Genomic DNA, 11751 nt, shown 5'->3' on the forward strand with positions numbered 1-11751 from the left:
CTGACTTATGATGGAGCATTTTGCAAATGTGCAGCCACTGCTTGACTCAAAGATTGGTCCAGTATCAATTTTCAAATTGTTTAAGTTTCATGCCACTGGCACTTGCATTCGAACAATCCTTCAAGGAACCAAGGAAAGTTCCTACAGTGGTCTGAAAGTCTTAGAATAAGAAAGTCTTTCTGAAAGTAAAATATTTAAAAAAATGTATTCTCAACCAACTTGTGTTATATTTTGCTATGGAAGACCTTATTATACATGTACCTAATCAATATGGTTTTAGACAAGGTAGAACTTCAACTGACTGTTTAGTTGATCTCGTAAATGAAATTACTATAGCCATTGATAATATTCTTTATGCACTTACTTTATTTTTAGACTTGAGTAAGCCCTTCGATCGTCAATCATTCAATTTTACTTTCTAAGCTTGCCCTTTACAGAATAGAAGAAGTTGAAAATCTGTGGTTTTGATGTTATCTTCAAAAGAGAAAACAAAGGGTTTTTGTGAATGGCTATCTTTCAGAACTGCTTTTATAAATTTTGGCGTTCCTCAGGGCTTTGTGGACCTTTTCTCTTTTTGATTTATGCAATGACATCATCAAAGCTACTAATATATTTTCTATTAGACTCTTTGCTGATGATACATTGCTCACAGTGACAGGCAATGACTTGGACCTGATATTTCAGACAGTTCTTGCATCTGTATTGTAGAGATTCACACGATACGTCTTTTTAGATTCAATGTTTATTTTAATAATCTGATCGAAGGAATACTTTCACAAAATCACGTTGCTCAAGTTGTAGTGATGGCCGAGATATAAACAGATTCCTCAAACTTAAGTATAATACACTTTAATTCACAAACACGCCATGCTTCTCCACTTCTGTACATTATGTAGTAATAATCACCAAATGTCTCAAGCTAAACACTACGTTCCCTTCCTTTGTGAAAACAGAACTCAGCGTATGATAAACAATAAAATGTTCAAAATGCTTAACACAGTATATTGTCCCGAGATTCATAATCAATCTGAACAATCTCAAAACATTTTGTTTTTCTTCAACAGCCTTTTTAAAACTATTCACTTTTCCAGAACAAAGTCCTTAAACTTAGCCGGCATCCGCATAGTTCCGTTTGGCCTTCTCCGTGGCTCTGTGTTTTCTGAGGTTTCTGAGGTACCTATAGGCAGGGGTGAGATCACTGGACTTGCTGGGGCTTCAGCTCCCACAGAGTTCTCCGGCTCCTCTGGGCCTTTATAAGGTTTAACAAATGAACTATTTCGCCAATGTACTGCACCTTCGGCTGATTTCAAGGTTAGTTCTTGTCGCTCTTTGTCTGAACAGTGCAAGGCTTGGTCTCAAAGTTGGGAGTCAACTTGCTGTTCTCGATAAGGACTTTATCTCCAGGAGTGATAGAGTTATCAAGGGCGTGTCGCCGTTTGCCTGCAAGCTTCTGATTCCAGTAGCGATCTCTAATGCTTTCATACAGAACACTCTTCTTGGGACGTAGTTCCGGTAACTTGGTTTTAAGTTCTCTTCCAAACATAAGAAATGCGGGGGGTTACTCCTGTACTGCTGTGGGGGGTTGTTCTGTATGCTAACAGGAACTTTTTTAATCCTTCTTTCCACTTTCTTCCTTCTGCTTCAGCCACTTTGAGAGACTTCAACAACGTTCGTTTCTGGTGCTCTACTTCCCCATTTGCTTGGGGCCAGAGAGGTGTGGATTTGCGATGTTCGATCCCATGTTCAGTTACAAAAGCTTCAAATTCTTCGGACATAAATTGAGGAGCATTGTCCGACTTAAGACTTAATGGGTAGCCATACCGTGTAAATATGGGTGTTAGCACTTCAATCATCTTTTGAGAGGAGGTTGTGTGCTGCGGAGGGTTGTTCTACTTCAAAGAAACGGCTGTAGTAATCCACTACTACAAGTAGGTTTCCTCCAGAAGGAATGGACCTAAGGCATAGATGGCTACATAATGCCATGGTCCCGACAGTGGTTCTACACACTGCAATGGTTCAGGTGGACAAAACTTTCCCACTACTTGGCATCCCGGGCAGCTTCTGCAAACTTTCTCCGCATCAAGGTCTACTTTGGGAAACCAAATGTTCGTTCTCAACTGTGTTTTCATCTTCATAATACCTTGACGCCCGTTTTGTGCTAAACGCAGTACTTCACTTCTGAGGCTCTGAGGGATGACGATCCTTGTTATGTGCATGACTAACTTTCTTATTGTGCAAAGTTCACTCTCCACACTCAGGTAATGAGGCATTTTGCATTGAGACCAGTCACCACTTTGTATGTAGTATCTAACACTACGCATTTCAGGATCTTTTTCTGATTCTCTTCCAACTTCTCTTGCAGTCATAGCCATTGGCGTACTTTCTTGTACAATAACTCTAACAAAGTCAGCTTCCTTGCCACTGGGATCTTTCTGATCCATAAAATTTAGCCTTGAAAGGGCGTCAGGGATGTTGGTCTTACCAGGATGGCAAATCACTGTGAAATTGTATCCCTGCAAGGGAAGGACCCATCGTTCTATTCATGCAGACAGCTTAGAGGATGTGTTATACATGTGCTTCAGAGGTTTATGATCGGTCTCCAGCTCAAATTCTCGACCATAAACATACAGCTTGTACCTCTCGCAAGCTGATACCAATGCAAGACCTTCCTTTTCTGTCGGGGAATAGTGCCTTTTCACGTCGGTAAGATTTTGCGATGCATAGGAGATCACCCTCCACATGCCATCTTGTAGCTGAGTGAGAACAGCTCCTCTACCTGTGGGACCTGCGTTGGCTACAATTTGCATGCTGCATTTATTCTTGAAGTAGGCAAGTGTATCTGCTTGGGTTAGCAGATCTTTCAACTTCTGGAAGGATTTCTCTTACGCGTCTCCCCTCATGAAATGTTGATCCCTTTTTGTAAGGATTCTGAGCGGTTCAGCGACGTGGGCATAATCTGGCAGGAGCTTGGTGCACTATTTTACTAGCCCTAAAAACGATCTGACTTCTGCGGTATTCTGTGGTGGCTTGGCATTTTGAAGTGCAGACACCCTCTATTCACTTGGTGAAATTCCTTGTTTGCTCAAGTCATGTCCAAAGAATGTTAATTTTGGAAGTCTGAACTGGCACTTCTTTGCATTCAAGGTCAATCCACACTTTCTGAGACGGTGCAGAACAGCTAGCAGATTCTCATCATGTTCCTGGATTCCACATCCGTGGATCATTAAAGTGTCAGCAATATTTTTAACTCCTTTGCAGCCATCTGCATCAAGCTCTACTTGATGGAAGCCCCATTTCAAGTCCAACTTACTGAAAACAGTAGACCCATTTAAATCGTGCAGGACTTCCTCGATGGAAGGAATAGGGTGCCTTTCCCTTTCAATTGCTTCATCTGCTCTTCTCATATCGACACAGATGCAAATGTCCCCATCTGGTTTCAGGACAAGTACAAGAGGTGAAACCCATTCTGTAGGCCACTGGGTACTTCTTCGATTATGTCTTCCTTTAGTAATTCATCTAATTTCTTGTCGACTTCCTCTCTTAGACCAAATGGTAATTCTCTGACAGGTTGTGGAACAGGTTTCACATCTTTGTTCACATGTAATTTCAGCTGGTAATCTTTCAATTTGCCCACTCCCATGAATACATCAAGAAAGTTCTTAACAATGTGTGCAGATGTTCCTTCACTTGTGATAGAGTATGCTTGGGGTGAGCTAGGAGGGCCAACTCTTAGCACGTTCAATTTCTCTGCCGTATCCCTTCAAAGCAAAGCTCTGCCATGACTTTCCACAATGGTAAACTCAGCTTCACACCTCTCTCCAGACACCTCACAGTAAATTTCGCTCTCAAATGTTCCAACTACTTCAATGGGTTCACTTTGGCCATGTGAAAACAGCTTCCTTTCGCACCTTTGGGATCTGCATTTCACACCTTCCTGTTTTAAACTTTCTCACGTATCACGATCCACAATATTGCGTGTTGCTCCTGAGTCAATAAGGACGTTCTTAAGCCGCACACCCCAATGCACAAATCAGCAACTCCACTCAAGTCACCGCCACATTTCACAACAAAAGCATAATAATCTTCTTCTGGATCCTCTGAAATTTAATTAGCACCATCTGAACGCTGTTTTTCACCTGGAAGTTTCTTTTCCACTTAAGATCGGCAAAATGACCCATGAAACCACACTTGTTACAGGCTTTTCCGAGTAGTGGACAACTCCTCTCTCGTTCAGAATGACCAGTTCTGCCACAACAGGTGCATTTCCTTTCTTTCAACACCTTCTTTTCTTTTCCAAATTTCTTTCCTGCCCTCTCCTTTCCTTTCCTTTGATGATCTTTTTGACTGATTCTGTTAACTCACTCAAGACCTCCCATGGACTGCATTTGAGTGTTGACCGCCTCATGGACTTGTGCAGTTTCCTGTAGCACAGTCAAGGTTGCATCACTTGCTTTTTCAAGAAATTTTTGACGGAGTCTTGAATCTTTACATTTTTCAATGATCTGGTCTGGGATGGCTTCATCCACATTAGCAATATCACAAGATGTGGCTTTCTGATGTAGTCGGCAAACAAACTGATCCATGGTTTCTCCCTCTGTCAGTTGGATCTGGTGAAATACATGTCGCTCAAATGGGATGTTGACTTTTGGCGTGAAATAGTTATCCAGAGCTGCTAAGCAATCGTTAAATGTAGTTTCGTTATCCTCAGGTACTAAAGTAGAGTAAATCTCTTGTAATTCCATACCTCCCAAATGTAACAGCAATGCTATTTTCTGACCTTCATTGGTTACTCCTTTTGAGGCCATATAAAGGTTAAAGACACGTTTCCATCGAATAGAAAGTGAATTTGGCTCTCCCTTTGGGTCGAAGTGAGGTAGGCCGTGGATGTCTAAGACTTGTTTCACGGTCACTCCGCCAGGATCAGTGGGAGTCGTTGATGTGGCCGAGCTGCTCGCTTGCTCTCCAGGCACTGACATTCCGATAGTTTGGACAAAATAACCGTGCAAATTTTAACTGGTAACAACTTTGGTATTCCACATATCACTGTCCTCGTCGCCAAATGTAGTGATGGCTGAGATATAAACAGATTCGTCAAACACCAAATGTCTCTTAAGCTAAACACTACACAAGTTACACTTACAATTTGCATAATCAACATGTCAATCACTAAGGTCCGATTACGACATCCCTCCCCTTTCAGTTGAGTTCCTTGAAATGATGATTATTCTTTAAATACTATCTGTTATTACAGTGCTGTTGAGAATCTATGATTGAGCAAATCACTGGTTGAATAAATGAAATGATTCTAAGCAGCCAATATAATTTTCATGGGTGAAGGTTGATTTTGACCTATTAGGACTCAGAATGTCATTGTTTGAAATCCGTAAATCAAGACTTGAATGTCAATCTTTGAGTCTCACTGATTGTCTTGGTAGGACCGCTTCTTCTGGTGGTTCAGGATCTTCTTCGGCAGGTCCTTGAGGTGGTTCTACAGTGTCTGTCAGTATTGTCTCCTCGGCGGGTTCTTGAAGTGGTTCTGCGACTCTTTTGGGAACTGAAGATTTGTGTATGACAAATCTGCAGGGTAACCTTATTCTCCATACTTGCTGTGCCCGTTCGCAAAAGTTCGAACTTCGAAGCATCTCTGCAGATGATTCTCTCATGTTTGATTCTTGTTGGGCTGATCTGGGATCCTTTAACTTGTGTAGGGTGTTTGGGCTTTTCGCTTGTTTTCGCGTTTGACCATGACTGCTTCGCACACTCTGAGAGTATGGACTTTCGTGTTATTCTGTTTAGCGTGGTAGTCTTTGCATTTCTGCTTGAAGGTGCAGTCCTGTTTTTGAACTTGCTCATCCTTGCAGTTGGTCTCAGTGGAAAAATGGTGTCCTCACATCCCGGTTCATCAATAGTTGATATGGTGTCATCTCCTAGATGGCTTCTTGGGGATCTATGTGTTCTTGTCTGGCAATGGTCATTGTCTTTTTTATCATCTTGTTAAATCCCTCTATTTGTCCTTGTGCTTTGGAGTAGACTGGTTTGATGCATTTGTGTTGGAATCCTGGTTATTTTGTGAACTCTGCAAATGCATGTGAGTTGAATGGTGGGCCATTGTTAGTCTGTAAGGTTTCTGGGACTCCATGGGTTGAGAGAATTTTCTTTAAGTTCTTTCTTGTTGCTTCGAATGATGTGGTGGTGACAAATTCTATCTCCGGGTATCTGGATTATTGGTCTGTTACTACCAGGGTGTACTGTCCATTGGGAAATGGTCCACATAAGTCTGCTTCTACCGTTGTCCATGGTCTTCCTGGAAGGGTATTCATCTTGGGTGGTTTGGTGTGTTTTGTCTCTGTGGTGATTTCGCACTCAATTTGTAGGTTCATGCCTGGCCACCAGTACTTGTGTTGGATCATTTCCTTGGTTTGAGAGAAACCTTGGTGTCCTTGTTTGTGCGCGATTCTGATAATCTTCTTTCTCAGGTTTGCTAGTGGGCTGATCTTGTCCAGGTGTAATACAACGTTTTCTGATAGGTATAGCTCTGCTTGCACCTCTGTATATGGTTTCAAAGAGGTAATTGACTGAATGAAAAATACACGCTTCAATCTTTACGGAAAGTGTAGCCACAAACAATTTTGAGTCAAAATACCCGGTGTTAAATGCGGCCGTCAGAGTTTAACTTTTGCGTATAAGCTCAAAGTTATCGCTCGTGCAGATAACTTTGTGAGTTCACAAGTTTCTTTTGTTTTTGGGTGCGGGTTATCTGCTAGTGCGGGTAATCTGTTGAAGTGTTTTTCTTGTTATTGCAAGAAATGGCCGATGCGGGTAATCTACCGCGTGGGTAATCGCCCATAAATTACAGTACCTCCTATGAGGTACATTTGCAGTCGGGATGTAGCGAATTCTGCAGCTAAGGCTTCTCACTCTATCTGGGAATGCCTTCTCTCAGTGTCACTTAGGGTACGGCTTATGTAGTGGACCGGTTGGTACCCGTGCTGCATTCTCTTAAACAGGCCTCCTCCTAGCCCTCTTGGGCTACCGTCGCAGATGACTAGGGTGTCCCTCTCTGGGTAGTATGGTATGAGCACCGGGGCAGTGGTTATTGCCATTTTCAAAGCCAGGAATGCCAGTTGTTACTTGGTCGTCCAATGGAATTTTGCGTTGTTCCTTGTTAGGCATCATAGTGGTTCACATCTGCTTGAAAAGTTGTTTATGTACTGTGATAGGTATGCCAGCATCTGTAGGAATGAAATAAGTTGCTCTTTGTACTTTGGAGGTTGGCAATCTTGTACTGCCTTGATCTTATCAGAACTGGGCTTTAATCAATCTGTTGTGAATAGGTGCCCGTGGAAGTTTAGGGTGGACTTCCCAAATTCGCATTTCTCTTTGCGAAGGGTCAGGTAATGGTCTTATGGTCAATGCGCCGGAGTACTGCATTAAGATTTGTGTTGTGGTCTGTCCAGTCCAGTCCTCCAACCATTATGGCTTCCCTTGAGTACCTGGGGAATGCCAGAGATGATCTTCCCTATTCCAGTGTCGAACAGGTCTTGTCTGTTCAGTCCTCCAACCGCAAGGTGTTTGTAACGGTAATTTCCCCATGGTGTTGAAGAAGTCATTTTCCGTCGTGACTCCTCGTCTATTGTAAACTGGTGGTAACCATGGTTGAGATCTAACTTGCTGAAGACCTTGCATCCTTTGAATTATGTTATGAAGTCTTCAGTGATTGGTGCTTGTACTTGCCTGGTACGTAACATGCATTTGTTGACCAATCTCAGATTGAGGCATGCTCGGATGGTGTTTGGATTTTTGGGCTTTGGTTGGACAACGAGAGGTGAGCACCACATAATTGCTTCATGCTGAGAGACAAATTCTTCCAGTTTGTTCTTGAGTGGATTGGTTAGTAAATATGGTACTCTGCGTGGCTTCTGGGCAATTGGAGTGGCATTTTCTTTGGTTGGCACTTTGATCTTGATTTCTTCTCTGTCTCGCATTGCCTTCCTGATCCCTTGAAATTGTTTCTTGTGTCTGTCTATCATTTTGTTGAGTTCCGTGTGGGTGTTACTTGTTTCTTGACTTCTGCCGGAAATTGCCTTGACCTCTTTGTTTGGTGTTTTAAGTTGACCAGTGGCGTCGATGATAAGCATTCCAAGTTCCTCAAGTGTTTTCCTTCCAATTAGTGGTGGGGAGTCAATTGTTCCTTGAATTATCATGATGGTTGTGTTAACAGATCTCGTTTGATTTGATGTGATGACATCCGCTTCCCCAATGACCGGAAGTTCGTCTCTGAGTGTTTTCAACTTTATTTTTGTATCTCTGATTTGTGTATGCTGTGGCATGTGTTGTTGCAATTGTTGGAATTGATGTTCGTCCATGATATGCGCATTGAATCCCCTGTCTGGCTCGGCTTTGACCTCTATTTTGTTGATTTTTACCTCAAGATGTCTGATTTTCACGGCTAGTGTGATGTAGGTTTAAATGCTGCAAATACAGTGTGTCGTCTTCGCTTGAGCTGTCATCATTCTTCATTTCTTGTAGAATTCTTGCAAGTGAGTGGTAACAGGGTTTGGATTGGGTTGCACCCTGGTGGCTACGCTGCTCCTTCGGGAATTGCTGGGCGTCACATTTTTTCTCTCTTTGGGTTTTGTTTTGCAGACGCGTTGTTCTGCGCTTTCTCTCTTGATAACTTTGGTTTCCCCAAGGGCGTTCAGCTTTTGACTTCGCAATACATACACTGGCGTAGTGGTTTAGCTTCTTGCAGTACACCTGTAATCCCATGTAGCTCCCATAGCCGGGCATGTTTCGTGTTTTCGGTTGTAACCAGGTTGGTTGGGTTTACGGGGTTTTCTGTTATGTAATATTTTCTTAACTCTTTCTGTTAAACTCTCAACATCGATTTTTCTGCTAATCGCTTTGGCTTCTTGCTTGGTTTCTTCCTCCAGAACCCTCCAGAACCACTACAGGTTAGCATCTCCGGCGCTTGCTTGTTAGCCCCCCCCCCCCCCCCCCCAATACAAAATACATTTTGTCGTTCCTGAGATTCACTGTGTATTTTAATAATCTGATCGAAGGAGTACTTTCACAAAATCACATCGCTCAAGTTACACTTCCAGTCTCTTTAGCGGGTCAACTTCTGTTCTAAAGCCCTGTTTACACGAGCAATTTTTATGTGACAACTTTTATGTGACAATTTTTATTTGCTCGTGTAGATGAGGGAAATTGGCCAATTTTTATGTGACAAATACATTTGCTGAAAAGCTGGCGTGTTAGCTTTTATGTGACAAATAAAAATTGTCATACACAGAAAATTGCTCGTGTCACATAAAATGTGGCAAATATTGGTGGTCCCCAAGCTTCCAGCGAGAACGCGATCAAAATGGCGGCCTCCACGTCGACCAGCGCTGCTTCCAATAGAGGAATTTATTGGCCAGATCAAGTAGTGACTTTGTTGCTAGAGGCCGTCAGAGAAAAGGAGAGTCTCTGGAACACCAAAAGCGAGGCATACAAGAACCGAAACGTAAAAAAAGCACAGTACGAGGAAGTACTGCAGGTGATAAAAGAAGAATTGCCAGACGTTGATCTGGCAAGCCTCAAAGGTATGCCTACCACTGTTGTTATCGTTAATATAAAGCAACAATGTATGATATATATTGCTAAACTGAAATAATTTTACTTGCAATTTGTAGGCTTTTGTGCAAAGCCATTTGAATAAAAAAAAATCAAAATTTGCATTTACATTCTTTTATCTGGCTTTAATTCCTTAGGTAAAATACAGAGTTTACGAACATTTTACCCTGAAGAGGTGAGAAAAATAAAGAAGAGCCAGGGTACAGGTAGTGGGGCAAGCGATGTTTATGTATCAAAGTGGAAGTTTTTCGATGAGTGCAGCTTCCTAGATGAGGTAATATACAGCAACCGGCAGGTATTTACTAATGTCAGAGATGAAGATTCATCACCAGGACCTGGAGGTGAGGAGGAGCAGCTGGCAAATTATGATAATGCAGATACAGAAAGCGAGAGTAATGTTAGTGTTAAAAGTGCAAGCACTACGTACACGACAAAGAGGAAGAGATCTGATGACAATCCTTTGCTGGAGTCTGCCACATCTGCCCTGAACCAGCTTGCAAAAAATGCAGCATCTGCACCTGAAGATGAATGGGATATTTTCGGTAGGGATGTGACCAGTTCCATCCGACACCTGGGGGATAAAGATTTGCAACGAAGGGTTAAGTCTGCAGTCCAATCAGCAATCTTTCAAGCAACAGAGCCCCCAAGAGTTCCATATCAGCATTATTATGAAAGAGATGATTCATTTTCTGCCCAGCTACAACAGCCACCATACTAAATGACTTAAGACATGTTGATATTATAAGAATGACTCATAGGAAAACTTAGACCTTATGACAGACCAGAGTATAGTGCATTCCTGTCCCCAACAGGTAGCAATTGCCTATTATATTACTACAAAAAGTATCTCTTGTCAAGAGATTCCTCACCAATGAACCCCTGAGAAATATTCTTGACTTGGGTATGGGCCTGAGCAAATTACTATGTACTCTACTGAATCTTTTTATTCTGTAGCAGAAGTCAATAGTTTTAGCAGCTTACTGTAGTTGTTTGTTAAAGTTACAGACAGTGATAATATTTTGCTTTTGAAAATTGCATACTTGTAAAGTTTACACTGTAAATGCACAAAATATTTAAAAGTAAGTATTTACATACATACATACATACATACATACATAATTTATTTGATAAAGCAGGTTATAAGTAAAATAGGCAAGACAAAAGTCCTGATGTGGACCTGCACTGTCTTAATAGTACGTAAATTAATTAACTATATAAAAATAAATAATGATAATTAAATAGATAAATAGATATTAATCACTAATTTTAAAGAACGGAGAAGAATATTAATGACAAAAATTATGCCTAACTAATGTTAAAAATATTTAAAATCTGAGGATTTGTTGGTAATACTGAAGGAATCTTTAGTAAAACTAATAGATTTCAGAATATTCTTATTATCCTTAAGTTTCCTCTTGAAAATAGCTAAGTTAGAACAGTTCTTGATGTCATCAGGAAGGAGGTTCCAAACCAAAGCGGCTCTGTGCTGAAAGGAAGATCTGCCCACTTCTGTTCTTGGTCTAAGAATCTCAACATTTAGAGATTTTCTAAAATTATAAGTAGTCACGGGTTTAACTATTAAATCATTAAGAGGTTCAATAGATATTATATGTGATAACTAAAAGTCTCGTGATGTAAAATAAATTAATAGAGTTCCAATATGGAGCGTTCATGATATCGTCATTTGGAATGTTACAAGGTAAATTGTGAATAATTCTGGTTGCTCTTAAATGAATTTGATCGATATCATCCATCAAGGCTGAGGAACAAGACCCCCAAACTACAATACCATACAGAACACTAGGAATAATTGTTTTGTAATAAATAGTTTCTAAAATTTGTTTGGGTAAAAACTTTATCCGTTTTAAAACTGTGACTTTCTTGCTGAATGACTTACAAACATTTTTGGTGTGCTCTTGCCATGAAAGCTTGTTGTCGATTGTTAACCCAAGACGTTTAGATGATGATTTGTATTCGATAGTACTATTACCATATGTCAAACGTGGCAATGGGCCAATAAAGCTCTGTTTCGAAATTATCAGGGCTTCAGACTTAGATACGTGTGCTATTAATCTGTTAGACTGACACCAGGTGTATACCTGGTCTAATACAGATTGTAGAGTCAAGATGATA

At 41.0% G+C, this 11751-nt stretch overlaps 1 protein-coding gene across 1 annotated transcript; it reads left to right on the plus strand.

Moving 5' to 3' along the window:
- Positions 1–9367: 9367 nt before the first annotated feature.
- On the plus strand, positions 9368–10336 carry LOC138017783 (uncharacterized). The gene is made up of 2 exons (XM_068864763.1): positions 9368–9587; positions 9756–10336. The coding sequence occupies exons 1-2, from the start codon at positions 9368–9370 to the stop codon at positions 10334–10336; spliced, it is 801 nt and encodes a 266-aa protein (XP_068720864.1).
- The last annotated feature ends 1415 nt before the right edge of the window (positions 10337–11751 follow it).

Source organism: Montipora capricornis, chromosome 9, assembly GCF_036669925.1.
Source record: "Montipora capricornis isolate CH-2021 chromosome 9, ASM3666992v2, whole genome shotgun sequence".
Classification (NCBI taxonomy): Eukaryota; Metazoa; Cnidaria; class Anthozoa; order Scleractinia; family Acroporidae; genus Montipora; species Montipora capricornis.

Coding starts and splice junctions, on each gene's coding strand:
- LOC138017783 (XM_068864763.1), top strand. CDS start 9,368: ATGGCGGCCTCCACGTCGACCAGCGCTGCTTCCAATAGAGGAATTTAT. Junction 9,588..9,755: donor TGATCTGGCAAGCCTCAAAG/GTATGCCTACCA, acceptor TTAATTCCTTAG/GTAAAATACAGAGTTTACGA.